The sequence below is a fragment of the Alligator sinensis genome, unplaced genomic scaffold, assembly GCF_000455745.1.
Source record: "Alligator sinensis unplaced genomic scaffold, ASM45574v1 scaffold174_1, whole genome shotgun sequence".
NCBI classification, from domain to species: Eukaryota; Metazoa; Chordata; order Crocodylia; family Alligatoridae; genus Alligator; species Alligator sinensis.
Genome location: NW_005842516.1, coordinates 519,245 through 546,777, shown reverse-complemented (window position 1 = coordinate 546,777; position 27,533 = coordinate 519,245). Strand labels below are relative to the sequence as shown.

The 27,533-nt window shown below is 41.6% G+C and overlaps 1 protein-coding gene and 1 pseudogene across 1 annotated transcript; both read right to left on the bottom strand.

The window, feature by feature from the left end:
• Positions 1–2,013: 2,013 nt before the first annotated feature.
• LOC106722647 lies at positions 2,014–2,942 on the bottom strand (annotated as a pseudogene).
• An 18,265-nt stretch (positions 2,943–21,207) lies between these two features.
• On the bottom strand, positions 21,208–22,134 carry LOC102376810 (olfactory receptor 8S1-like). The gene has a single exon (XM_006031581.1). It carries the CDS (start codon positions 22,132–22,134, stop codon positions 21,208–21,210), a length of 927 nt encoding a protein of 308 aa, XP_006031643.1.
• Positions 22,135–27,533: the final 5,399 nt, after the last annotated feature.

The window sequence follows — 27,533 nt, the reverse complement described above, 5'->3', positions numbered from 1 at the left end:
CTTGCATGATGAGCAGCCCTTCAAACTACTATGGTTCACCTCAAACTGTTCCAAGTCCCTTTACATTGCTTCAGGTCACTCTGAATGCACTCTCACAATATCCCATATTTGGTACAGGACCCTTTCAATTCCTGTAGTGATGTTTAAAAAGCCCACATTCACCAAATGGACCAGGTTGTGGACTTGTTTAGCTGAAACAGTCTTTTACCAAGTCTCTCAGTATCTCAAGAAATAGCTCAGTCCTTCATTTCTGGGTTCACTGGCTTCTGTCTCATGGAGTGCCAGAAATCAGAAGACCAGAACACGAACTGTCCCTGTGTCTGCACAAGAATATGCACTCATATTCTTGTGAGCACATTGTTGAATATGTTTGATATCACATGCAAAGGTAGCAGATATTAGAGAGGGCCATGACTGGAATGTCTGCTTCTCATAGTGACGTACTGAGCGTACTCTCCTCAGTGTACTTTGTTTCTAAGATGCTGAAACCATTTTTAAGAATTGTCCATTCAGGGATGGAGACAGTAGCAGATTTTACTGATGAAGGAATACCATGTACGGTTGTGAACGTGTACATTTGTATTCAGTCCCTGTGTTTGTATTCATCAATGCATTGTGATACAGGCTTTCACGACATATGTGTTTTGAATCTCCAGTTCTTGCTGGGTTTTTTTGCTATGGTTTCTTGTTTTCATATGTGTATATGCATTTGTTCTCATTTGCTTCTTTAAACCTCAAATATGGTCCCTGCAAATGCATCTACTACATGTACCTTCTGTCTCAGAATTATCTTAGATTCATTGCTAAATGAGGCAGATCAGATGTGCCAGGATGTGTCCCAGAAGTGTAGATCCTGTTAAAGGGAAAAACACAGATTACCTGTTCCTCTGCTCATTCATTCTTAGGACAGTAGGCAACATTTTCTCCTAGGGCTTGAGGGGCACAATCCTGCATGCCTAAGGAATGCCTATACAGTATCAGGACTGTCTACCCAGCTTTCCTCTCTTACAGAAACATGCCCTGGGAAATCTCAGGGTTCATCATCTTAAACAGAGGAAGAAAGGGTTTCCCCACTCATGCTGTCACCCCCCTGTGACTTCCTGGGTATGTCGCCATAAGGAGGGAAACCTAGGATTCTCCATTTCTAGAGATTCACCCCCAGAGATCCCAGGATGTGTTTCCGTAAGTAGGTAAATCTCGGATTCCCCTTTTTACAGAGAGATGTCCTGAAATTCCTTTCACAACATCGAAGTTTGGAAAGCCAGGCAGGCAGTCCTGGGACATAAGGGGTCCAATCCTCTATGGAAATTCCTGGGGTGTGCAGAATTGGGACCTTATACCTCCAGACAATCTGCCAGGTCACATGGAGAGCGTGGGTTGCTCTGTGCTTCCATAATCTCCCTCCTCAGAGCCAGCAAATACTGGCCACTGAAAACAGCATAATCTGTTATATCCTTTTTTAGGCTATAGATATTGCCCATTTCTAGCGTGGTAAGGAGTATAGATGCCTATAATCCTATGCCTATTACTCCCCTTTTGGGGGACCATAAATATTTTTGAGCGGGCAAAGGCAACATCTGTTTCTCCATAGCATCTAAACTATGGAATATTTCAGGGTGAAGCTCTCTCTCTCGTTGAATAGTTTTTCAGCATCATAACAGGTACACTGGAATCAGCCCTTTTCGAATCAGTGCTCTAACCACAAGACTGTCGACTCGTTCTCACTCCACATTTCTAGAATGAAAACTAGAAAAGACGAGGTGAATAATTTCATACACTCTCAGCTATGAATTACTTCACTGGCATTCATGTCTTTCATACATCTCCGCATCTATCGTTCCTTTAAAAGACTGGATTCAGGATGGCCATGGCAATACAAACATCCTTATACCTAGGGCTAAACTTAAATGTTTATAGACTAAAAGCCCATGCCAACCATGTACATGATATCAGAATATTTTAGCACTCAATTCTCATTATCCTATGACATAATTTTCAAATCTTGAAATAAAATCACATGCTTTTAATTTTCTGAAGTATATTCCCCAAAGTTTCTTTTACCTCCTTATTTCTCAGGCTATAGATGATAGGATTTAACATGGGAATTAAGATACTGTACTGGATGGAGAAGAGTCTGTCAAGAACCACTGAAGAGGCTGAACTGTGTCTCAGATATCGAAACAAAGCAGTTCCATAATACAGAACAACTACAGTGAGATGGGAACTGCATGTAGAGACAGCTTTACTCCTACCCTCAGCCAAGCATATCCTCAGGATGGTACAGATGATTTAGATGTAAGATAAAAGGGTGATGGACAATGAAATCAAACTTAATATCATAGCTGAAGTGAGAAGTGTCATCTTACTGATGAAGGTCTCTGCAGGACACTTCTAGTAGAGATGGGAGCTCACAACTGAAAGTGTTCAGGTTATAGGGCCCACAGAAATGTAAATATAACACAGGAGCAGTATTTATCAGTGCATAAAGTATACTGATCAGCCATGCAGCACCCACTAGTCTCATACAGACTTGCTTATTCATGGTCCTCACATAATGCAGTGGTTTACAGATGGCAGTGTATCTATCATATGCCATTGCTGATAGTAAGAAAACTTCTGTACAGGCCATCAGAAGAATTAAGCTCATCTGGGCAATGCAGCTGGGGAGATAGATTATTTTCTTCTCTGCCAATAAATTCTGTAACATCTTTGGGACAGTGACTGAAGAATAGCAGACGTCTAATAACAATAAATGGAATAGGAAAAAAATACATAGGAGTGTGAAGGTGAGGGTCAGCTTTTGTCACTACCATTATGGCCCCATTCCCCACCACAGTTAACAGGTATATAAGTAGAAACACCACAAAAAGGAAAGGCTGGAGCTGTGGGTCACTGGAAACACCTGACAGAACAAAATAGCTGACAGTCGTTTGGTTCCCCATGGCCATTTGTTCACCAAATCTTTGACCTAGAAGAAGAAAAGAATGAATGAGTGAATGAATGAATGAATGAAACAATTACAATGAAAAAGGTGTACTTTTCCATTTATGGAGATCTTTATATAGAGAACTTTGTTATTGTGTCTAAACCTCATTGTTTCCAAATACCTTTAAATGACAAATGTTTTTTGATGAGGAGCATATTATTACTGAGGGGGAAAAAGTTTGTCGATTGTTCATGTTCATTCTTGTCTTTTTTTTTTCCTTCGGCTTCTTTGTATCAAGTAATATCCATCTCCTACTTCCTACCTGTCAATGCAGGACAAAGATTTTAACGATGCCCTATGTATTTTAAATGAGATAAAGTAATTGGGAGGGGAGAAAGGGAGAGAGAGTGAAGATTGGAAAGAAAAGGTTATTACTCAGTTTTATTTTTGGTTAATTTTGGGGGACTAGAAGCAATGTAGCACTAAAAAAACGAAATCCAAAATAATAATGGTGTTGATTATGAGAACACTATCCTAACCTGGTATACTTGGAGGATTTCACAAAACACATCTACATGATGTGGAAAAGATTACATCAAACATAATGTTTGAAACTGGAGGATACTTGGGTGCCTATGCATGAGCAGGGAGGCTGCTCCAATGTGCTGGAAGTCCAGAATGTTGGAGGAGACTCAGTTAACCAAGTTTGCTGGAGTGTGGCACTTACTGCAGTCCAGCAGCCTCCTGTGTCTCCTGTATCAAATCCCTGTGCTTCAAAATGGAAGTAGGGGAACTTGAACTATAGCTCTTTCAATGAGATTTAGATAAAGCATGCCCACCACCATTTTGAAGTGTTGGAACACTGATACATAAGACACTTTGGGAGCTTTAGTAAGAGAGGCTCTGAGAGCCACTCTAATTAAAGCACTCTGGCCTCACTCCCAGAGCAGGTGTATAAACAGTAAACACCCCTTTATTTTAAAGTGTGAAATGATACAAAGTGTTGGACTGTGGAAGCAATATGCATTGAATTGTAGACATCAATGATTTTTCTTGGAGCAAACACAATGTAAATGACTCCCTGACCAGTCTCTGCTGCTTTCTGGAACCGGTAGGATTCTCCTACAGGCAACGCTATTTTGCAATAGCTGTTATTTGACCACCTGTATACTCTGGAAAGGTATTGGACAACATTTGGGGCATAAAGTGTCCTGAGCAAGGGCACTTCATGCCTCAACTAGGCACTTCTTGTCTAGTCCAATAGGTCTTCAACAAAAGTTCCAATAATATATATAAAAATGGCTTGCCCCTCAGACATTCCCTGGACCATCACAGCTACAAAACACTTCAATTCTACTACATGTTCCTTCTTGATGCTGAAAATGCTTATTGCTAGGCTAAATAAAGTCCACCTCTACCACTGTTGGCCACATGGAAGGGTTCCTTTTTACAGAGGAATAGTTTAAAACAGTATGGTGAGGAGGCAGCTTAACATCCTATAAACAGACAGAGCCTGGATATAGATGTAACAGTGGAACTTCCAGGACATGGATTTTAGGAGATATAATATGTGACATGGGGAAAAGAGTACAATGGTCTAGTGCAGTAAAGTTGGGATATGCTTGAATTTCCACAAAGTTCTCATTAGAGGAGGAAAATTTCATTCTTTGGCCTACAGATAAATTGAAATAGTACGGTACAAGAAGTAGCTAAATTGAAGAGCAGACATTTCAGCTAAAAATAAATTAACAACAACAACAACAAATTTGAGGAAGTTCAGGGCACTTCCATTTCCTTTCTGAGTGGAGGAATGTGGGGTATTATTAGAAAACAAACAAACAAAAAACCCCACCCCAAAACAACTTTGACCTTCTTTTCAGAGATTCTTATGCCCTACACTGTATAACCCCATGGGAATTAAAACATCCCCTCTTTTAGCACCTTCTGTTAAATTCCTTTTGAATATCACAGTTTCTAAGCCATTAGAGAGGAATCTGGACACACTGAATTCTCCATGACTGCACTTACAGTATGATTTCAACATGAATACCATATATGCATATTACATAGAAATACAATAAAAGAAACTCACCTAACATTGGAAACAAGTTTCAAGGAAATATTGGATGTTAACACTTGTTACTTCGTTTTCTCTCCTGTAATACAGAATGGGAGGGAAGAGGAAGAGGAAGAGGAAGGAGAGACAGAACATGCACATCCTTTTTTAATTTGAATGATCTTAAACAGGGTAACTGATTATTTGTTTTCTGAAAAAGAGAATCTTGTCCCTTATGGGTGGGAGACATCCAGAGCATAAATGAATCTGATGCACTTACATCAATTGTATATCAGCAGCTGGATTTTTTTTCTAATGCCCAGATGGGCAATTAGCTCTTGAGAAAGAATGTTTGCTCCCTTCAGGACTGGTATTGAGGTGATTCCTTTCTCTGCCTATGAATTAAATTAAGAGGAAAGAAACTGTCCAAATAGGTGAGATTGTACAGCCTTCACACAGCCCAGTTTGGGCAGGCTGAAAAGAACTGTCCAGAATTTCAAGAGAATTTCCAGATGTGGATGTTTTTCTTATATTAATATGTTTGGCCAGGAAATATGCATGTGGTATGGCACCACACAGTAGGGCTGTGTGAAATGGGCCCTATTCAATTCAGATTAGGGTTTGGCTCGAATCGGGGACAGTGGTTGGATTTGTTGATTCGGATCACTGTACCTCATTCGATTCAGCTGAATACAAATCTGAAGATTTGATGCTTATTTGGAGAATCAGCAATTCGGACACAGACACAGTTTAAAAAGTTTTTTCTACATACCTTGAGGTAGCAGGCGTGGCTTGTGAATGTTGCAATGTTAGAGGCAGATAGAGCTTCCCACAGCAGCACAGAGGGCTCTGCAGCATGCTCAGCAGTGAACCCAGAAGTGGACTGGAAGTACGTTATTATGAAAATAAAGTTTTGAATTTTTCAGTTTATCAGGACATGTATTTAGGGCTGTGCAAAGCTTCGGTCCCTAATTCAATTGGGCAGAGATTCGGCCCCATTTGGTGGCCATAACTCCAAATCTAAATCGAATCAGAAGACCCTTTAATGTCTCTGAATTGCATCGGAACCCTCTGAATTGATTCAGAGAGATTAAAAAAGATTCGAACATAGACACCGCTTTAAATGTTTTTTCTATATATTTCTAGGTATTGGGCCATGAATGCTGTGACAGTGGGGCAGATGGAGCATCCCACAGGAGTGCAAGGGGCTCCCCAGTGCTCGTGGTAGCAGACCCAGAAGTCAACCAGAAGCATTTCTGGTCCATTTCTGGGTTTGCCACTGGGCACACGGGGGCCCCCCTGCGCTCCTATGAGGCGCTCCATCTGGCCCAGCACTGCCGTGTTCCCAAGCTGTGCCTGGTAGCTTGAGGTATGTAGAAAAAAAATTTAAAGCTGTGTCTATGACCAAATCACTGATTCTCTGAATCAGCATCAAATCTTCAGATTCAGTTGAATCGGGGACAGTGATCCGAATTAACAAAGCAAATCACTGTCCCCGATTCAGGCTGAATATGAATCAAATACGTCCCATTTCACAAACCCCTAATGTATATCCATCTGCCATGCAGGCTGTGAAACTGTGAAAAAAACAGGCTACATTCATATTTGCAGGGTTACCTTGTTCTCTTTTTAATTGTGCCAACCATTTATACATGTCATAGAGGTATCTCCCACATCATTAAACTGATCCACGTCCATCACCAACTTCATGGACTGTTCAAATAAAATTTGATAAGCTTATATATGTTGTTCACAAACAGTCTAGAATCCAAGGCAATTTATTAATTAAATTTAATTGTAACCTGCTCCGAGGGCCTCCCCTCCTTTGATGAAATAGTGGTTGGGACTCAGAAGGTCAGGCCTCTTCTTTTGCACATTGGACATAATTAGCCATCCAGGGTTTCACATAATTCTACATACCCGCCCATTCTGTATTTTGCTTTAATCAAGAAAGAGTTCCTTTACTTCTTTTTACAAATAGTGATGTGCTAGGTTTATCAACTCTTGCTTTTCCTGTAAAACAATGGGTTAATGCAGTTTCCACACATTCTGGTGTGTTGGTGATATAAATAGTATCTAAATAATAATTAAATTCCCTTTATAGTCTTAAAAATATTTAATCAAATTATTTACTAAACACACACATATTACCTTTTTAATCAATGCCATTTTGCTAAACAAGTAAACTTTACAACTTAAAACTTTCATATGAATTGCTATTCTTTGTTTCAAAGATTAGAACAACTTTCCTGTCCAAACTGGACGAAAAGTGTCCTAGTCTGGGATCCACAGACAAATTCAATTTTTAGAGATAGAGTATTACCAGTGATTTTATCACATTTTTATGATATTCATATACATTTAAACTTTTACTATCTTAAAACAAACCAATCAAACAAACAAAAGACAACACAACAGGACAAACAAAACAAAACAAACAGACAAAACAATTTTTGCTGTGGTACTAAAACCATGGCTTAAAACCAGCATGAAAAAAGCCACTGTTGATGGTAATGAGGCCTCATAGCCTTTCAGTCACCATTGCTACTAGATTGAATTTTACACAGTGGTTTCTGCAAAAGAAAATACACAAACCTGCCAAGGAAAACTCCTTACAGTAAAATATTATTTGCATTTACAAATTTACAATATTGACATGCAGTAACTGCACATATTATTAGAACTCTTGGGGTGTTTTCTTGTATACATACATATATATTAAGTGACAACTCTTATTTACATTTATTTTACTATTTTCAGTGGTTCATTGCACCATTTTGGAAATTGGAATTGGGACCTTTACATTTTTCCCCCAAATGTGAGATCAAGGGATGCCAATACCCTTGTTGCACTTTAACCAAATTGTCATTTAAAAAATATTTTTTTCCTTTTAGAGGGACAATTTCCCCCTCTGAATTTTTATTTTAAAAGCTTTTTCCATATCTTTATTGTTGGGACATTATAAAATATTTAAGTTATTTGGATAAAGCAATTGTTCCCATGAATATCAGTTCCAAATTATACCAGCACTTTTGTGCCAAGGAAATAACCAAAATATTATATTAGCCAAATTCAATATTAAAAATAATTTTACCCCTCCTGCTATAGCTGCTAGAACTTCATGGTATTTTCTGTACCAGGAGCTACAACAGTTGTTACTGCATTTAAAGCTCTGAAATTTATTGTCAGTTTTCAGGTTTTCTTGTTTGCCCTCAAAACAGACCAAAATCCAGGACCTATACATATTAAACATCTATACTATCATTTCCTAACTTAAAACATCTGTTATAACTTTAGTAGATAGTTTATTTCAGCCTCTAGTGAATATTTACACTGCCTTTGCTGTGGGGAGGGGGTTGATTTCTCATTTAAAACACACACCTGTATCCTGCCATATTTAATTCTTTCTGTCTGTGCCTTAAGAAATGCCTTCATTTACTTGTCTTGATTAACTCTATCAATTACAGTAAGAGTCTTAATGGTTGACACTGAGTTTTCAGAACCATCTTCTTTTTTTGTCTTAACAAGCTGTTAACACTTTCCTCTCTACAAGATTCACACTATTTTTGGAGAGTGAGGGGAGGTAAAAAAAACACAAGACATTTCTCGCCCCCTTTACCATGAGATTGCAGATACTTATTTCCAGCAGTTTTTTTGCCTTGCAATACAGACACAGAGCAAACATATCACACTGCTCACACTCTCTATTTTGCACCAACACCTTAACAGTCTTTGCAAAGCTGCTCACGCATTATGCTCTTTAAGGTATTTTACTTAACCACCTCGGACACTCTTTGAAATCAAGTTACAACTGTCTTTCAAGGTCGCTATATTTCTTTCTGCTATAGAGCAATTATTTCTAAAATGCTATAGAGCAATTATTTCTCACTCTCTCCTCGCTCTCCTCTTAATGTGACAGAAAGGTGTATTTGTGCTACACATCTCTTTTCCTTCGTCTTCACCAAGGGTTTTTTCTGTCAGGGTATGCTCCCCCTAGCCTTTTCCCAATGAAGGTGGTGGAAGCTTGGGTTTTAAGGCACCCTATATTCACCCCTGCCCATTCCCCAAGGTGATTATTAGCTGTGGCATCAGCTGTTTCCGGTGCGGGGAACAGCTGAGCCAATCCCAGCGGCCATATCGGCCGCTGCGGGAAGATTGAAAAACCCTGTTGGAGCGAGGACGGGGAGAGAGCCGGAGAGAGAGAGTATGGGCTGGCAGCTCATGAGGCGAGCTCTGGCACAGGGAGGAAATGACCCAGCTTGAGAGGCTCCAGTAGGCAGCCTAGGGAAGAGCTTTAAGCTTTCTGTGGGAGGCAAAGCAGGAGGCAGACTAGGAGGTCAAGCAGGAGCACCCGTTCAGCCACCTGAAGAGGCTTACACCAAGGAGGCAAGGGAGCTCCCTTTTTGCGGTAGGAGAGAGGAGGCAGCTGAGAATCCGAGAGGGGGTTGGGATAAGGGGAATAACCCTGCTGCTCCTCCTGACTCAGAGGAATATTTTCTATAAGAAAAGAAATCATCCCCAAGAAGGAAGGGAGAGCGACTGAAACCCTGGGAACCGGTCTGAGGCTGTCATACGGGGCCAGGAAACATCTGTAATGCATCACCCATTGGCTGGCGTGTGGATGGGGTGTAGGGGAGGCAGAGCCCCGTAGAACATCACGTCGGATGACCGTGAGCACCACCATCTATCGGGAGGCCCATCCGAGAAAAGATCTCCACTGTAGACCCCGCTTAAAGTGCATTTAACATTCAAGTCGTGGCAGGCGAGTTGAGGGGAGGGGCAACACCCTGATAGACTGGGCGGCGAGAGGGGCGCAAGCTCCACATATATATATATATATATATATATATTTATATTTAGAATGGGACCCAATAGTACTTTCCATATCTGTGATTCATAGCTGTCAACTCTTCCTGGAGCAAAGTCACTCACTTTTGCCCCCAATGTCTGCTGTTTTGTAGCCCCAAAACCTCATCCACCATGTCTCTCTCCCTGGTGTGTAAAGAAGCACAGCTGTACCTCATGACTGAGTCTTTTCCCTTTCTGTGACCCAGTCCCCTCTCCCCTCCCCAAGAGAGGAGCCTTACCAATGAACAGGTTTGACTATCATCCTGTTACAGTATCAATAAAAATCACTTATTATCAACTGAAGAAGTTGTGGTCGCTCTGAAGGTTGTGTTCACCCAGAGCAAGGTACCAGGGCTGGATTATGAATCCAGTGCCAACAGAAAGTAGAGTATAAGATACTTTTGTGTAGGATGTAGCCATGTTGGTTTAAGGACTTTGGCAGACAAGGTTCTTTTGATGAATCTGATATCTTATTTTAAACCAACTTAAAAAGTTGGAAAAATTTTTAAGCATGCTTTCAGGTTAAAAAACCCTTTGTCAGGCTGAGGAAGTTTCTGCAGTTGGGGGCAGGGAGCGGGGGAGGGAAAAGGATTCTAACATCAATAGTTTATCATCTGTTGAGAGTGAACAAACTGGGAATTGAGATTCCAGTCATCCAAAGGCATGGCTTGTGCTAGTAAGAAATTCCCATTCCAGATAACAATTCTGGAAATTCTTCTTCTAGGAGGGAAGTGTGTGCAACGCATTCAGGAAACATTTACATCTTGTGAAGTTCCACATATCTTGAGGTCATCTTGACCCAGGGATTTAATGTTTTTTCTTTTGACATTATCACCTGTCATGGAAGGACAGGATTCAGCCCAATTTGGTGGCCAAATCTCCAAATTCAAATCAAATCAGTAGACCCTTTAATCTCTCAAACTGAATCAGAACCCTCTGAATTGATTCGGAGAGATTCAGAAAGATTCAGTGATTCAGACATGGAGACAGCTTTAAATGTTTTTTTTCTGCATAGCTCTAGGTAGCAGGCAGCTCATGAATGCTGCAATGGTGGGGCAGAAGGAGTGTCCCATAGGAGAGTGGGAGGCTCCCCAGCATGAATGGCAACAGATTGGGAATGGGACCAGAAGTACTTCTGGTCCACTTTCAGTTTCTCCAGGGAGTGCACTGTTGTGGGGTGCCTTCCCGGCTTAGTGACTGGTGACTCCTTGGTCTGGGGGGGGCACCTGGGGTCCCCACACAGCCGATTTCCAGGCCAGGAGGATGTGGGGGTGGGGAGAAGTGCATGCTCCACAGCGGACCCAGAAGTGGACTGGAAGTACTTCCAGGTTCACTGCTGAGCATGTGGGGGGCCCTCCTGAGCTCCTGTGGGATGCTCCATCTGCCCTAGCATCACAGCATTCAAGAGCCATGCCTGGTACCTTGAGGTATGTAGAAAAAACATTTAAAGCTGTGTCTGTCTATGGTCGAATCACTGATACAGTAAAAATGTTGTGCTGAGCTGTGTGGTGCATATTCACCTAGAGCTTTGAAGCTTGTGTTGATGGTTGGAAAGAGAGACTTTGTGGCTGGGATTGCTTATGCATATTTCTGAACCTTGTGGAGCAGAAGAACCCAAAACATTAGAGCTGGTGGTGCTGGGACCAGGTTAAAGGTATATTCATTTTTGCTTCAGCTATCAGCTGAGCCTTGGAGAGCAGAAGATCCCAGGGTGTTAAAGCCTGTATTTGATGGGACCAGGTTAAAAAGGGTTCAAGGTCTGACTAATCCTGAGGCAGCTGGGCTAATGTGGGCTTTGCTATGGTGTGGTATAGAAAGTGTCCAAATACATTTTTCAGGAATTGAAGCAGGATGGAATAAAATTTCATTTTGGTAACTTAGAGGTGAAATAGAATTGGAGGCTTATTGAGGAAAGACTTCTTAGGGACTTTCTGATGATGATACATCTCTGAGTTCTGATGTTACATGCTTTTAAAATAAAGTAGTAGTTACAGTCACGGAGTGCAGATAAGCAGTAATTAAGGTAGGGAACCTTTGAAACTATAAAACAGACTGAGTCATTGAGGGTTTCTCAAACCCTCCACAGGTTTAGGAGGGTTGCACAATCTCTCTTGGTCCCCTGAAGACTTCCCACAAGGCAAACTTTGTAATCTACCTCCCCAACTCATCTCATAACCTTATAGGACCCCTGTAATTTGGCTAATGTCTTACTTTCCTCTGAGGACAGGAACAACAGGACCCAGTCCCCTGGTTGATATTCCCAACACTGGGGATTTTTATTATAGTGTTTCTTCTGAGTCTATTTGTTTTCTCTTGGGTAAATATTCTTGCAAGATCCAGTCCTTCCCAAATTTGGGGAATATACTGAACTATATTTGGGGTCTGAGGCCCTGTATCTGCCAGGCCTCTGGAAAAAAGGTGTACTATACCCTGAGGTTGCTTCCTACATAGGAGTTGAAAAGGAGTGAAGATGATTGGGAATCTTCCCAGATTGCAAACAACAAACAAGGCAACAGTATATCCCACTTAGACTTCTGCTGCCACAAACATCTTTAATGGTCTGATTGTGCCTGTTCCATGAGCATTTGTCATGCAAGTCCAACCCGTGATAGTATCATCAAAAGTATATGGAACATTAAACACGAGGGATGGGAGGGATAGTGTTGATTACAGGCATAGGAATGATGGGTAGAAATAGAACCTACAACAGCATTTTAGCCACTTATGTGAATTATTTGCATGGCTACATCTACTAATAAGGTATCGCCCATAATGGATGTATTCTTTCATTTAGATAAGCCTTGACCTTGAACACTGAAGAGTTATTGATTACTTCCAATGGAAAAGTTAGTCATGAGTTGATGTCTCTGATGTCAAGTTGGAATGACCTTCCGGATGAAAATGTTTTAGCAAAAAACTAAATCGAGTACAACGTGGGGGTTATGGATGACATCTAATGGTCTGACACACAAGCCTTAAACCCTACTGATTAAATCCAAGATAGGACTTGGTGTCAAAGTGTTCCTCTTTGAGGTAACCTGCAGTCCAGTAGATTCCATGCCCAGAGTCAGGCACTTGGATACCTCAAGAAGGAATAGAGTACCTAATTTTATTATCACAATGGCTTTCATGTTAAAGCAGGAGCCACACTAGTTACCCACAGAGAAACTTCTGACAAGGTAGCCAAAACTTGAGCCTTACAATTCACAAAGAGAGAGGAAATTATTTGTGTTTAGTGTGAGGTCAGACAAATTTGATTGAATTGGGGATATTAATTGAAATAATGGGGAAAACAGTTAGAGCTGTGTCTATGGCCAAATTGCTGATTCTCTGAATCAGCATCAAATTTTCAGATTCAGATTTGGCTGAATCAAATTGGGGACTTTGATCCAAATCAACTAATCGAATCGTGGTCCCAGATTCGGGCCGAATCTGAATCCGAATAGAAAATGGACTGTTTTGCACCCTCCTCCCCCAAAGTATATCTCTTGGCTGCAGACAATCTCTCTTTCCTGCAGGCTGTGAAACTGTGTGACAAAACAGGTTTTTAGAAATCAGTTAACCCTTGATATTGCCCTTGACCATTATTTTTATACAATATCTATTTTACCTATGAACCAATTCCTAAAAAGAAACCTCTACATATAATTTTCTAGCCATCACTTTCTCTTAAGTTCTTGAAGAGATGGTAGTTCTACTGGATTCTAGCCAAGCAGTGTGTTGCTGCTGCTGGGAAAGGTTGGAATTGAGAATCAGCTCTGGCATCAGGATCCAATACTGTACTTCTGTCACCAGACTCAACCCCCTGGCACAAGCACAATAAGTTCTACAAAACATTTGGACTGTGCCTCTTTAAATCCAAGGGGTGACTCCCAAATGAGCACCTCATCAAAGCCAGCTGTAGCAGTGACCTTTTATAAAAGTAGTCATGATGTCCATTTACGTGAAAAGTTTTAAACCTCCTCAAGAGACCTTATCTCTGGGAGTGTTTAGCATTATTGTAGTTGACTTGTACCGTTTGGGCCTTCATCCCCTCTTTTCCCTCTTTAAAACTAGGTCATCTTCCATACCTCAATGAACAGAAAATAATAGTATAGTCCCCAAGCTCCACATATGCTGTACTGACAAGTTGTTATCCTTTTTTTTAATATGTGGAATGGAGGATGTATCTTGCCTGTCACTTATCCTCCCCTGCACCTGGAGTCATCACCACCTTGAAATCTATTCCAGCTTCCCCAGCTGGTCAGTGATTTCTGAGGAAAGGATTTACAACAGCTTGGTATGAATATAACGTGTTGTAAGTTTGCTTGCTGGCAGGGTTTTGAACCTAAAGAACTTTTTTTTTTTTTTACTGACAACCAAACTGTTTAACTCATGTATTTTATGTAATGTAAATGCAACCCTTCTGCCAGGCCCTGCACATCAGCAACACAGGCCTGGTACTAATTAAAAAGCTTGTTGGTTAGTAAAAAGTTTGCAGATTGGTAGTAAAAAGAAATCTGGTGCTGGCAACTGTGCTTGATATTCACCAATGGTTTTAAAACATGCTGCCTCCACCCTGGGAACTCCTACTCTCCCCCCTCCCCCCACGGCACCTGATACCTTCATATGTACTCTACTCCATCATTCTTGCCCCCTCCATGCCCCTCCCCCAGCCTTATTTTTGCCAGCCCTGTTCCCTTCGTTCTGGCATGGACCCCCACCCAATCCCTCTTGCCTATCATCCCCAAAGCTCTGTCCTACCTGCACCATCCTCTCCCTGTACAGGCTGGGGCTATATGTCCCTGAGCGTCTGTGAGGCAATAGTATGAGTAGGTGAGGAGATGCTGCAGCGGTAGCATATGGCTGGTAGGGAGGGAGCTATGGAGGCTCCCGTGGGTTACATAGCCCTGATGTACCTCCCTGAGGGGTGGTGTGCTCCAAATCAGACCAGGTGGCTCTGCCTTGCCTTGTCTACCCATCAGTGCTTTGCAGCCAGCCAGCTTCCACCATTGCAGATCTGTTCAAGCTCATGGTTGCTCTGTTTTTATGGACAGCTCCATTTTCTGTGGACTTTACGGACAGGTTATCTTAGCCTTTTTTACAGACTGTCCCTACATGTACAGACAATTGGAAATCCTGCTTGGTGGTTTGAATCAGAGATCTAGTTCAATACAGAAGCCTTAGAGATGATGTTGAGCTCATACTATTTTTTTATCTAAAATATCAGCTGTGATGTGCATAGTTTTAGCAATGTGCAGATTTGCCTTTAACATGATATCACATTCTATCACCTTTCTTCTTGGCACCTATAGTTATTGGCCCACTATTTGTAGAGATAGTCCATCCAAGAACTGTACAGGCTGTTGGATTAAAATATAAAGATGCCTGATAGTTTTTTTGCACAGCCAGTACCCAATGGAAGAAAGCAAGAACAAGAGGACTATAGAGATCTGTCCTTCAGAGTGGACCCTCTACGGCATTAATTGACACGTATATCGGCATTGTTTTCCCCACTAATGTCTTTGAAGTGTTGGTGGCAAGTTTATGAGTTAAGGGGGAGAGATTTCCATTGTTGAATACAGACAGCTTCTGTCCAGTATCTGGTTTTCTATGTGCCGGCTCTGTGTTCATGTTGGGCTGCTGCTGTGACTGGGTTTGAAGGCTTCATAATGTTCTTGTATTATGGCATCTGCACACAGATCATTTTTCCCAAGGTGGCTTTATGCTGTAAGCAGTTTTCAGTCATGGATAGGTTGAAAGGGGGAGGGTTAACCTCTCTCTCTCTCTCTCTCCCCCCATTTTTTTGTGTGGATGAAACAGTCCTTCAGGATGAAGGGGAAGATGTGCCATCAGTGCTCTGTGCTTCATGAATTAAAACTGTGCTTCTCAAACTGTGGCTTACAACACATTGTGGCCAAGTTGCATCAGATGGTCATCAAGAAAAATTAGCTGTGTGAGTCCCACTCAAGCTATAACTAAGCAGCAATGCTATATTCTGCTTGTAAAACTTGTGTATGCAAAGTAGATTGCAATGCTTCCTCTGCTGAATGTCAAGTGGTTGGTTTGTGGATTCTTGGCAACTATTGGAAGTAGTAAATTGTACAACAGATCCCATAGTACCAAAGACCTGATGTAAAAGCACCCTGGCCTCTAGGAGCAGCCTCCCTGTACAATTATAACACCAAGCTGTGAGAGAAAAGACAACACAACAAGACTCTGAGAGGCCAAAGGGGGAGAGCAAGGTCACACTGAGGTCCATGTCCAGGGTTGACTTTGCCTACCCAGTGTCAGGCCTGTTGTACCCTGCCAAGGACTGTTTTTACATATTCTTTGAAACTGTTATTAGACAGGATATAGCTAGTCTTGGGATCAAACAACCTTACCCTACCACCACAGGTTACAGCTAGGGTAGGGAGATGTTCTTTTGAATGCTGCAAAATGAAGGTGTTTAATTGAGAGGGTTGAGAGCAACACTATCATTACTACACTGCAGTAGCCTATGCTCTGATGATGAAGTCATTTTTGGAGATATAGGGCTGTTTCTTCTTGGCAAAAGAGAAAAATATATGCATGCCTTGCACTTGTTGGGCAAATGGTTCAGTCTAGTCTGGTCTAGAAGGCTGGCTACTTCTCTTCTTATGTCACTGTCATGCTGTTTATGGCACGTGGCAGACTGAGGGAAAAGGCAGTGTAGATTCATAGAAAGTTAGGGTTGGGAAGGAACCTCAGGAGGTCATTTAGCCCAAACACCTGCTTGAAGTGGCATCCATCTCCAACTAGATCATCCCAGCCAAAGCTTTGTCTAGCTAGGTTTTTGAAAACCACTAAGGACAGAGCTTCTACCACCTCTCTGAGTAACCTGTTCCAATATTTTACTACCTTCCTCATGATAAATTCTTCGTAATATCTAACCTAAACTTCCATTCCTGTGACTTGATAGATTGTTGCTCCTTGTTCTGTCATCTGCCACCACTGAAAACAGACCAGCTCCATCCTCTTTTGAACCCCCTTCAGGTAATTGAAGGCTGCTATTAAATGCCTTCTTTCTCTTCTTCTGTAGACTAAATAAGCCCAGATCCCTCAGACTTCCTTCAGAAGTCATGTCTCCTAGCTCCCTCACCATTTTTGGAGGGAGTCCAGCAGAGGGCAACAATTTATTCACATTCTTTGTGAACAATTTGTCCACATAATATAGGGGTGGACAAAATTGAACACAGTACTCCAGATGTGGCTTCACCAGAGCTAAATAAAGGGGAAGGATCATTTCTCTTGACCTGCTGGCAACACACCTAACAATGCAGCCCGGTATGCCATTAGCCTTCTTGGCAACAAAGTCACACTGCTGGCTCATATTCAGCTTATTGCTCACTGTAAACCCCCAGGTCCTTTTCTGCAGAGCTGTTGTCCTGCCAGTCAGCCCCCAGCCTGTAGTGGTGCATGGGATTGCTGTCTTAAGAGCAGAACTTTGCACTTGTCCTTGTTGAACCTCATAAAATTCCTTTTGGCCCAATCTTCCAATTTGTCTAAGCCACTCTGGATCCTAGCCCTACCCTCCAGTGTATCTACTACTCCTTCCAGCTTGGTGTCATCTGCAAACTTGCCAAGGGTGCACTCTATACAGTCTTCCAGATCATAAATAAAGACAGTGAACAAAACTGGCCCATGGACCAACTCTCCAGCCAGCTTTCTATGTACCTTACAGTCCACTCATACAAACCACACTGCCTTAGCTTTCCTGTGAGAATGTTGTGGGAGACCGTATCAAAAGCCTTGCTAAAGTCAAGGTACACCACATGCACCTGTCTCCCTACATCGACAGAACCAGTCACCTCATCATAGAAGGCAATTGCGTTGGTCAGGCATGACTTGCCCCTGGTGAATCCATTCTGACTGTTCCTAATCACCTGTTTATCCTCCAAATGCTTAGAAATGGATTCCATGAGGATCTGCTCCATAACTTTTTCCAGGGACTGAGGTGAGGCTGACTGGTCTGTAGTTCCCTGGATCCTTCTTCTTCCCTTTCTTAAATATGGGCACTGTTTGCCCTTTTCCAATCATCCAGAACCTCTCCTGATCACCATGAGTTTTCAAAGATGATGGCCAATGGCTCTGCAATCACATCAGCCAACTCCCTCAAGCACCTTTGGATGCATCCCATCAAGTCCCATGGACTTGTACACATACCGTTTTTCTAAGTAGTACCTAACCTGTTCATTCACCACTGAGGACTGCTCACTTCCTCCCCATACTGTGCTGTCCTGTGCAGTATTCAGGGATCTGACCTTTCCTGTGAAGACCAAGGCGAAGAAAGCATTCAGCACTTCAGCCTTTTCTGCATCCTCTGCCACAAATTTGCCTTCCCCATTCAGTAAGGGCCCTGCACTTTCCCTGATCCTCCTCTTGCTACTGACATACTTATAGAAACCCTCCTTGTTACCCTTCACATCCCTTGCTAGCTGCACATCCCGTGCTAGTTGGTCTCTGATTCTGCATGGAGCCATAAGTATAGTAGCCAAGTGGCCAGGGACCTCAGGGAAGGAACCAGAAAGTAGAACAGATGATTGGCCAAAGGGAAGGGAAGAGTGGCACTTGGAGATTGAAGGGCTCATTTGTGGCAGGACTTCCAAAAAGTTTGGCCAATGCTGCATTAAGTCTAAAAACTGATGAATCTTATGTTACATGATTCTTAAAATGGAGGTGGAGAAGGGGTGTTAGAAATAACAGTATGTGACACCTCAGATTTATTAGAAACCTGATTCACTTGGTGTGTGAGAGTTAGTTATTTTAAGAGAAGCCCCCAGGGCAGATGAGTTGATGGAATAGTTGATAGTTTTTTACTTCCTGGGTGACATAACAATGTAATAATAGCTTGTTTGACTGGCAAAGAAAGAACTGCAGTTCACCTGCTGTTTTAAGTGGGCACGTTTCACAATTCTTTTTTTTTTTTTTAACAGTAGAACAGTGCCCTCCACTCCCCTTCACACCCTTACGCTGTATTTGTACTTCACTGCTGAAACATCCAGGTTGTACATGGGGCATCTAAGTTCAAACTTTTTCAAGGTGGGTTGCACCCCCAAAAAACATATTGCAAAGGGTAGGGCAATACAAAAGGCAGGTGAGTGGTCCTCCTCCCTTCACCTTTATGTAATTTAATCTTAAAAGTAAGATGAAGGTGTGTTGTAAAAGATGACCACATAAACTCTTTTCAGAGATTCAAGCAGGGTGAAATAGGTTGCTTAGTGGTGGAATAGAATTGGGGGCTTAGTGAGAAAAGAGTGTTAGGGGCTTTCTGGTGATGATGCATCTCTGAATACTGATCTTATTTATTGTCAAAAGAAAGCAGGGGTTAATGGCATAAAGTACATGTACAGTAATGAAGATGGGAAACCTTCTGAAATCTAAAACAGGCTGAGGCATTGATTATTTCTCAAGCCCTCCATGGTTTCAAGAGGTTTAAATGATCTGAGTCCAATGACAGCTCCCCACTAGGCAAACTTCATAATGTACCTCCCTAACTCTCCTTATTATCTCATGGTACACTTGTAATTCGACTAACTGCTTACTTAGCATTGAGAAGATTAAGAACAGGACCCCACCCCCTGTTGGATGAACCCAAACTTAGGCATTCTTACTATAACATGGTTTCTGAGTCTATTGCATGGTCTCCTGGATGCATATGGTATGGATAATCACTTGAATGAATGTTCCTACATGATGCATCAATTCCATTGTTGGAGAACATATTGTAAGTGTACAATATTGTAAGTGAACATATTGTATATGCGAACATATTGTACATATATGTATATGTGTATATGTGAACACATTGTAAGTGAACATATTGTATATGTGAACATATTGAATATGTAAGTGAACATATTGTAAGTGTACATATTGTAAGTGTACCCCATGTACAACCTGTGTCTGCTAGGCCTCCTGTGGATATCTAGTATACTCTGTGGTTGTTTCCCATACAGGAATTCAAAAGGGGAGAACTAATTTTAGGACTGGGAAACTTCCCTGATTGCAAACAACATGTAAGGCCAAAGTATATCCTACTCAAAGGGGGTCTGCTGCCACAGACTTCCTTAACAGCCCCTTTAAAGTCTGATTTCAACTGGTCCTTAATTATTTGTCATGAAGTCAGACAAAAGTCAGGTAGAGGTAGACCTTATACACTGAATCAGAGAACTTAAATGAAGTAATTGGACCACACTTTAAACTTTCCACAATTTTATGATCAAGTTCATTTCTTTTTTAATTCCTTTAAGAACAACAGAACCATGGCATACCTAACATACTATGTCATTCACAGATGTCAACTCCTGGAGCTAGGTCAATTGCTTTTCATCAAAATGCAAGGAATAAGTTATGGTGATACTCCTTCCATACCAATAACTTAGGGGTAGGAGCACTCACCTGAAAAGGGGGTCCCTCAGGAACAACCCCATATTCTCTGTCCAGTTTGAACAGTTAGACAACTCCCACATTTTCAAACTCATTTTTGAGGGACCCAGCACCTAGACTATGGACTATTTCAAGGTGAAAATTTCTGTGTGTCTCTGGTTGAATATGCTCCTTCAGTATACTAACTGAGAATCGGTGTTTCTCAAGTCATTGCCCTAACAAGAAGACAACAGACTCATTCTTTTTCCACATAATTAAAAATGGAAATTAAAAGGTGAACTATTACATCAGTAGAACGTATTCTAACATTCCCTTGTTTCAGAAGAACATGAAAAAGGGATATGTTCCATAATATAAGCATCAGAACTGTCAAACCCTCCTAGAGCTAGGTTTATCATTTTTCATTAAAATCCAAGAGGAAATGATGGTGATGTCCCTTCCAACCCAATAATTTAGGATGTAGGGCTCTCTCCTGAGAAAGGGGTATCCCTCCACCATCTTCTCTGTCCAATCTGAAGCACTGGCCCGAACCCACATTTCCCACCCCATTGTTGAGGGACCTAAGTCCCAGACAATGGAGTATTTCAGTGTGAAGCTTTCTCTCTCTCTCTGGTTCCAGATGCTTGTACCAGATTCATTGGAAATAGCATTCTCAAGTCAAAGCTCTAACCACAAGGTGGAAGACTCATTCTCACTCCATAGAATAAAAACCTGGAAAAAGAAAAAGGAGCTATTTCACATACACTTGGTTACAGTTGACTTCAACAGAATTCATATGTTTCATACATTGCTTATCATACAGTGCCTTTATAAAAGGTTGGATTGAGGACAGTGATCAGAACACACATGTTGTTAAGACTAAGGTATAACTTAATTGTTCATAAGCTAAATGTCCATACCAACAAGTTGAATTTTATAAAGTCATTCAAATCTTGGTTACCATTAATGTGGTGAAGTTTTTTAAAATGTTGAAATGCATTTATGTGCCTTACATTTTCCGCAGTATATTCCTAAGCGCTGCCTTTACCTCCTTGTTTTGCAGACTGTAGATGATAGGATTTAAAATGGGTGTTAAGATACTGTACTGGATGGAGAAGAGCCTGTCAAGAACCACTGAAGAGGCTGAATTAGGTCTCAGATATCGAAACAAACCTGCCCCATAATACAGAACAACTACAGTGAGGTGGGAGCTGCAGGTGGAGAAGGCTTTACCCCTACCCTCAGCAGACTGTATCTTCAGGATGGTGGAGATGATGCAGATGTAAGAGACCAGGGTGATGGAGAATGAGATCAAGCTTACAATCATAGTTGAAGTGAGAAATGCCATCTTACTGGTGAAAGTCTCTGTGCAGGACACTTCTAGTAGAGATGGGAGCTCACAGTTGAAATTGTGTAATTCATTATGCCCACAGAAATGTAAATGTAATGCAGGAGCAGCATTTGTTAATGAATACAATATACCGATCAGCCATGTGCCACCCACCATTCTTATGCACACTTGCTTATTCATTGTCCCCACATAATGCAGTGGGTCACAGATGGCAGCATATCGATCATAGGCCATTGCTGATAGCATGAAAACTTCTGTGCCACCCACAAAAAGAATTAAGCTCATCTGGGCAATGCAACCATGGAGAGAGATATTTTTTTTCTCTGCCAAGAAATTCTGCAGCATCTTTGGGACAGTGACTGAAGAATAGCAGATGTCAAGGAAGGATAAATGGAATAGGAAAAAATACATTGGGGTGTGAAGGTGAGGATCAGCTCTTGTCACCACCATGATCGCTGCATTCCCTGCCACAGTTAGTAGGTATATAAGTAAAAAGACCACAAAAAGGAAAGGCTGGAGCTGTGGGTCACTGGAAACACCAGACAGGATAAAATAAGTTACAGTTGTTTGGTTCCCCATAGCCATTTGTTCACCAAACTTGTGATCTAGACAAAAGAAGGAATAAAGAGAACTGTTTCCATAAAGAAAGTGTACTTCTCCATTTTTGGCTAAAGAGATTTCTATATATAAACAGCTTTGCCATTTTGTATAACCCTCTGTGTTTCCAAATACCTTTCAATTTAAAAAAAATGGATTCCTGGTGAGGAAACTAACAGAAAATAAGCTTTCTTAAGAATGTTGGTTTATTTTTGTCCTTGGTTTATTTCTTCAGCTTCTTTGTAGATAATAACACCCATCACTTCTTGCCTGATTATGGCAGGAAAAAGGGTTGAAGGAAATTGCATGTATTCTCAATGATATAACTCTGTATGTGGAAGGCGAAAGAGGGGGGACGAGTGGAAGTGCGAGGAAGGCAAAGAGTGAAGGTCAGAGGAAGGAAAGATTATTTAGGGTTGTTGTTTTTTTTTTTCCTTTTTGGTTTGTTTTTTGTTTCTAGAAGCAACATACCACTAAAAAATTAAAACCAATATCATTATGATGCTAATATCCTATCCTGGTATACCTGGAGTATTTCACAGGATACATCATTATAATATCTATACAGTAGCTGTTTGAAAAGATAATTTCACTCAGAGTTTAGAGATTAAGTGGCCACTGCTTCATTAATATGGGCATTGCAAATGGATGGTGCATAGAAACACTCCAAAGTTAACCCGAAAGCTTGCTTAATAACTACTCTCCAACCATTTGGGTTGGTCTAATAAAAGATATCAAATTCACCCAAAGAACTTTGTCTGCCTATATCCTTAGGCCAAGACAGCTACAACCTAAACCCCTCCAAAGTTATACAGCATTCAAATAACCTCATTCCAGTTGTTCATGAACTCTTCCTTTATGCGGGGGGGGAGGGGGGGGAGCCCTTCAAATATTTGCACCTTCACTCAAGCACATTTGTTGACTGAGTTCCCTCGTGAGGGACTTAGTTCCCCCTTGAACCTATAGAAATCCTATTACAGCTTCTGCAGAATAAGTGATAATCATTAATTCTGCGCATCAAATTATTTTTCATCTTATACATCAAAGAATTTCTAAAGTCCATATGTGTTTGCATAAGTGGCATTTTTTTTAAATCCCCCCCTCCCCCAAGGCAAAATGGGATATCCCAGGTGGACCCAGAACTGCATAGCTGTTGCTGACAGCATAGTCAGGTTTTTTTTTGGGTTTTTTTCTGACATGAAGGATATTGTTACATCATGAAGGAGAAGGTTCTCCAACCTAGTAGCACAATGGACAAATCGTTAGGACAGTGGTTTAGAGAGGGGAGGGATCAATTTCTTGTCCCTGTCATGTAGGTGGGATTTGAACCAAGCATTCTTCTCTTGAGGCTCTTCCATTGGGCAACCCACAAGGAAAAAGGATATGTAGTGCCAGGATGGGAGGGAGCCAGAAAGAGAATGGATCAGTGAGATGGTCACAGATACAAAAGAGAGTGAATCCTGGCTCTCCACTCCTGTTCTAGTTTTTCAGTGAGGGAGAAAGACTGAGGCATAAGCAGGATATCCCTAGAAGCAGACATTTCACCCTGAAATGCTGTTGTTTGACTGATTTGACAGAGCAAGAGGTTATTCACATTTCCTGCTTTCCTTTCTTCTCTTTTGAGATGGTAAATGTTAGGTTCATCTTACCATTTGGGGCTGGATTCTGGCAAAGCATTACCCATTGTGTACTAGACTTTATTGATTTTTCTTGGATGAAACATGACGTGAATCACTCCTGATCATTCTCTGCTGTTTTCTGACACGAGTGTGATTCTCTTGGAGGCAAGACTTTTTTGCAATATGTTTTAATGGCTCTACTGTATAATCTGAAGAGGTGCTGAAAAACATAATAGGCAAGAAGTGGCATGAGAAAGGGCACTTGATGTCTGAATGCTAGTCCAACAACTTTCCTAACTATGGAATTGCTGCAGTGATAGATATCACAAAAAGCCTTGTACTCAGACATTTCTTGGATCATCACAGCTACAAAACACTCGGATCTACTACATGATAATACTGGAGACTGATGATCCTTATTTCTAATCTGAAGTAAGGTCTGCCTCTATTACTTTTGGCCACAGAGAAGGGTTCCTTTTTACACAGGAATAGTCTAAATCAGTGTGCTAACAATCACTGCACATCACAGTATATAGGAGGCATCTTAATATCTTATAAACAGAAAAAATCCTTGATGTACATGAAACTGTGAAACATCCAGAAAATGGGACTTTTGAGAAATAGTTTGTGACATGTGCGGGTGGGAGGGGAAACAATTTTTTCGTTCAAAAAGAAAGAATCAGATGGACCTTCCAAGAAGTTCTCATTAGAGGGGGTAAAGTACACTCTTTGACCTGCAGAGAAGTTAAAATTATAGGGTACATGAAGGAGCAATAGTGAAAAGCAGAGTTTTCAGCTGAAAATAAAAGTTAAAAAATAATAACTGAAAGGAAGCCCAGGTCATGTTCCAATTGGCAGAATATGGGGAATTATTAACCAAGTTTGACCTCTCTTTTCAGAGGTTCTTATGCTCTACACTGTGTATGTAGCATCATGGAAGAGGCTGAAAACACTGACCTCCCCATGACTTAATTGACAATATAACATCAATATCACATATTACATAGAAATGTAGATATGAATAACTCACCTAAGAGTGGAAACAAGATTCCAGCTAATATGAGATGTAAATGCTTCCTGCTTCATTCTTTTCTTCTGTAGGTACAGGGATAGATAGAGAGCATACATCAATGTAATATCAGAATGATTTTAAATAGCATAACTGACTGCTGCTTTCCTGAATGAGAGAATCCAGGACTTTATGGGTGAGGGTAATCCAAAACAGAAATGGCTGTTATGTATTTTCATCAGTTCTATATCAACAGCTGGATTTTTTTTTCTGATGCCCAGATGACCAATTAGTTGTTAAGGAAGAATATGTGGTCCCTTTGGGATCTGATCTTGAGGTGATTCCCTTTGCTGTTTAAGAATTAGATTTTAAAAAATGGAACTGTTCCAAATAGCTGTGACAGTAAAGGTACCACACAGCCCACTTGGGCCAGGGATAAAGGAACTGCTCCAGCATCTCAAGGGAATATCCAGGCTTGGGAATTCTCTCTCAGTATAACGTGTTTGGTCTGGTAATATGCCCATGGTAGAGCACCGCACAGTGCTGTGGGGAGTCATTTTGTGCTTGCTCCCTCCACGCGACCTCCTGGACCAGATGCTTTGTAACCACACATCAACACTACCAGTAAAGTATATGAGCGGAGGTCTGTTATTTCAAAATCTTTGGAATGATTGAATTATCCTCCCATGAATCCTTTACCTTGACAAATTTCTGCCTGGCAAAACCACTGTCCATTTTTTTTTTTTTCGTTGGATTTCCATTGCCAATCATCAATGTCAACAAAACTAGAGGAATTAGGACATTCCATCATGATTACACCTCTGTATATCATGTCAGGGAAAGACTATATAGCCATTTGCCATAGTGGTTATAATAGTACTTTGGGGTATACACTTTGAGAGCAATCTAAATAGGTAGCATGGGCACCTCTGCTGAGGCATTACAGCTATTAAAGATTAGGCACCTGATCCGTAGATAGGTGAGAGGAACCTATGGTTCTTATACAACTAATGGTGACATTTAGAAGCCTGTGAGGAGTGATTCAGGGAGACTGGATGTGCCTTGTTTGAACAAATGGGAAACAGGAAAGTGCTCCTGAACTCCAGGCCATATCCAAAGCTTCATCCCCTGACTCAAGCTGTACATATAGCACTTCAGTCCTTTGATATCCAGAGCACTCAATTCTGTTTGTCTTGGGTGACATTGCCATGCACCTTCTGCACAACAGGCAAAAGACATGAATATTCCTCCAGGAAATGTGAGACCTTTGTTCTGGCTTCTTCTTAGTGAGGTCTGTTCCTCAGCTGGCATTCCCTGGAAATTCACCTTTCCCTTTTGCTCTTTAGCTGACAGGGAAGGTGGCACTTTTCACATTTTTTGCAGAAGGACTTCAGCTACCTTGCAGGCAAAGATGCAAGTCAGGGTCAGAAGGGCCGCAAAGAAGAAGGGGTCTGATTCTCTGAGTAGTTGCTTTTAAACCACAGCTTGAGGTGATGCTTAGTGCAACACCACAGACAGGGGTGCCTGGAGCTTGATCCCTGTTTCCTGGCCTGTTTATATTTTAGAATGAAATAGGTCCTGGATGTTAACAGGAACCTGACTTGTGAGGAGGACTGGCCCAGCGACTCCTTCCTCCCAGCTGAGTGCCACAAGCTCTAGGCTACGGAGTCATCATCCCCTCTGTGTGTGCTATTTCTGGCCCAAAGATTATATTCTTTGAAGAAATTGCTTCAGACAGTGAGAGGAGTGAAGGGTGCTCCAGCACTTTAACAAACAACCTGGTGGTACCAGTGCTCTGATAGGGGAAGGGGTTTGGTTCCTTTCAGGATGAAGAAAGCCTGGAAACTGGAGATCCCACTTCCTGGGTGATAAGACATGTCTCTTCCCTTCTCCCTCTTAATCTTAGTGGTAGTTTAGGCACTTGTTAATTCTAGCCCCACATGTAAATGGCATTCCATCTATGCCCCTGTCTTTAGCATTTCCTATTGGTTGGTTTATGTGTTTGTTCCATTTAGCATCTGGCTCTTGTGAATTCTGTTTTCTGGAGCCCAAGGGCAAATCCTTTTTCACTTTACCCACTCAAGTGTCACCCAGCTGCATACCTGCCATGTGTGCACAATTCATTCTTTCTTACTCCATGTGCAGTATGGATGTCTACTTGCTACACACATACTGCACATACAGAGAAGGCTGCTCTCTGGCAGGGCAGGTATTTTCTTCTGCATACACATAACTAAGTGTAAGTCTTGAAAATGTAACTCTTAAAAAGGTTGTGATAGAAAGAGTGCCCTTCCTGCTATCTAACCTGTGGTCTGGTACTCAGAGCACTCTGAACCAAAATGAGAGAGATGCATATGGAAGTTCATCCAGGGTGTCTGGGGATCTAGCCCCTTAGTCTATTGCCTTCTGGACAAATGCCTTAATCACTAGGCGTTTGGCCTAAAACATGGGAGGACCCTCCTTCTCACCCAGCATTGAACACCCACTAGGCAAGGCTTCTTGCTACGTACAGTTTGATTGAAAACTGAAAGCAGCCAGGCCAACAGAGGCAAATTCCACAGAATCACCAGGCAGCCAGTCATAGACAAGCCCTTGCCTAGCCTGGTCTGTCCTTTGGGGACAGCAGGTGACCAGGAGGAACCCATGGGGACTGCAAGCCCCTGACAGCATGATAATTAAAGCTCCTCCCCCCACTTCCTATAGAACGTTTCAGCACCAACACTCTTGTGTGTGATTCTTGCCCCCCTCCTTCTCCCTCT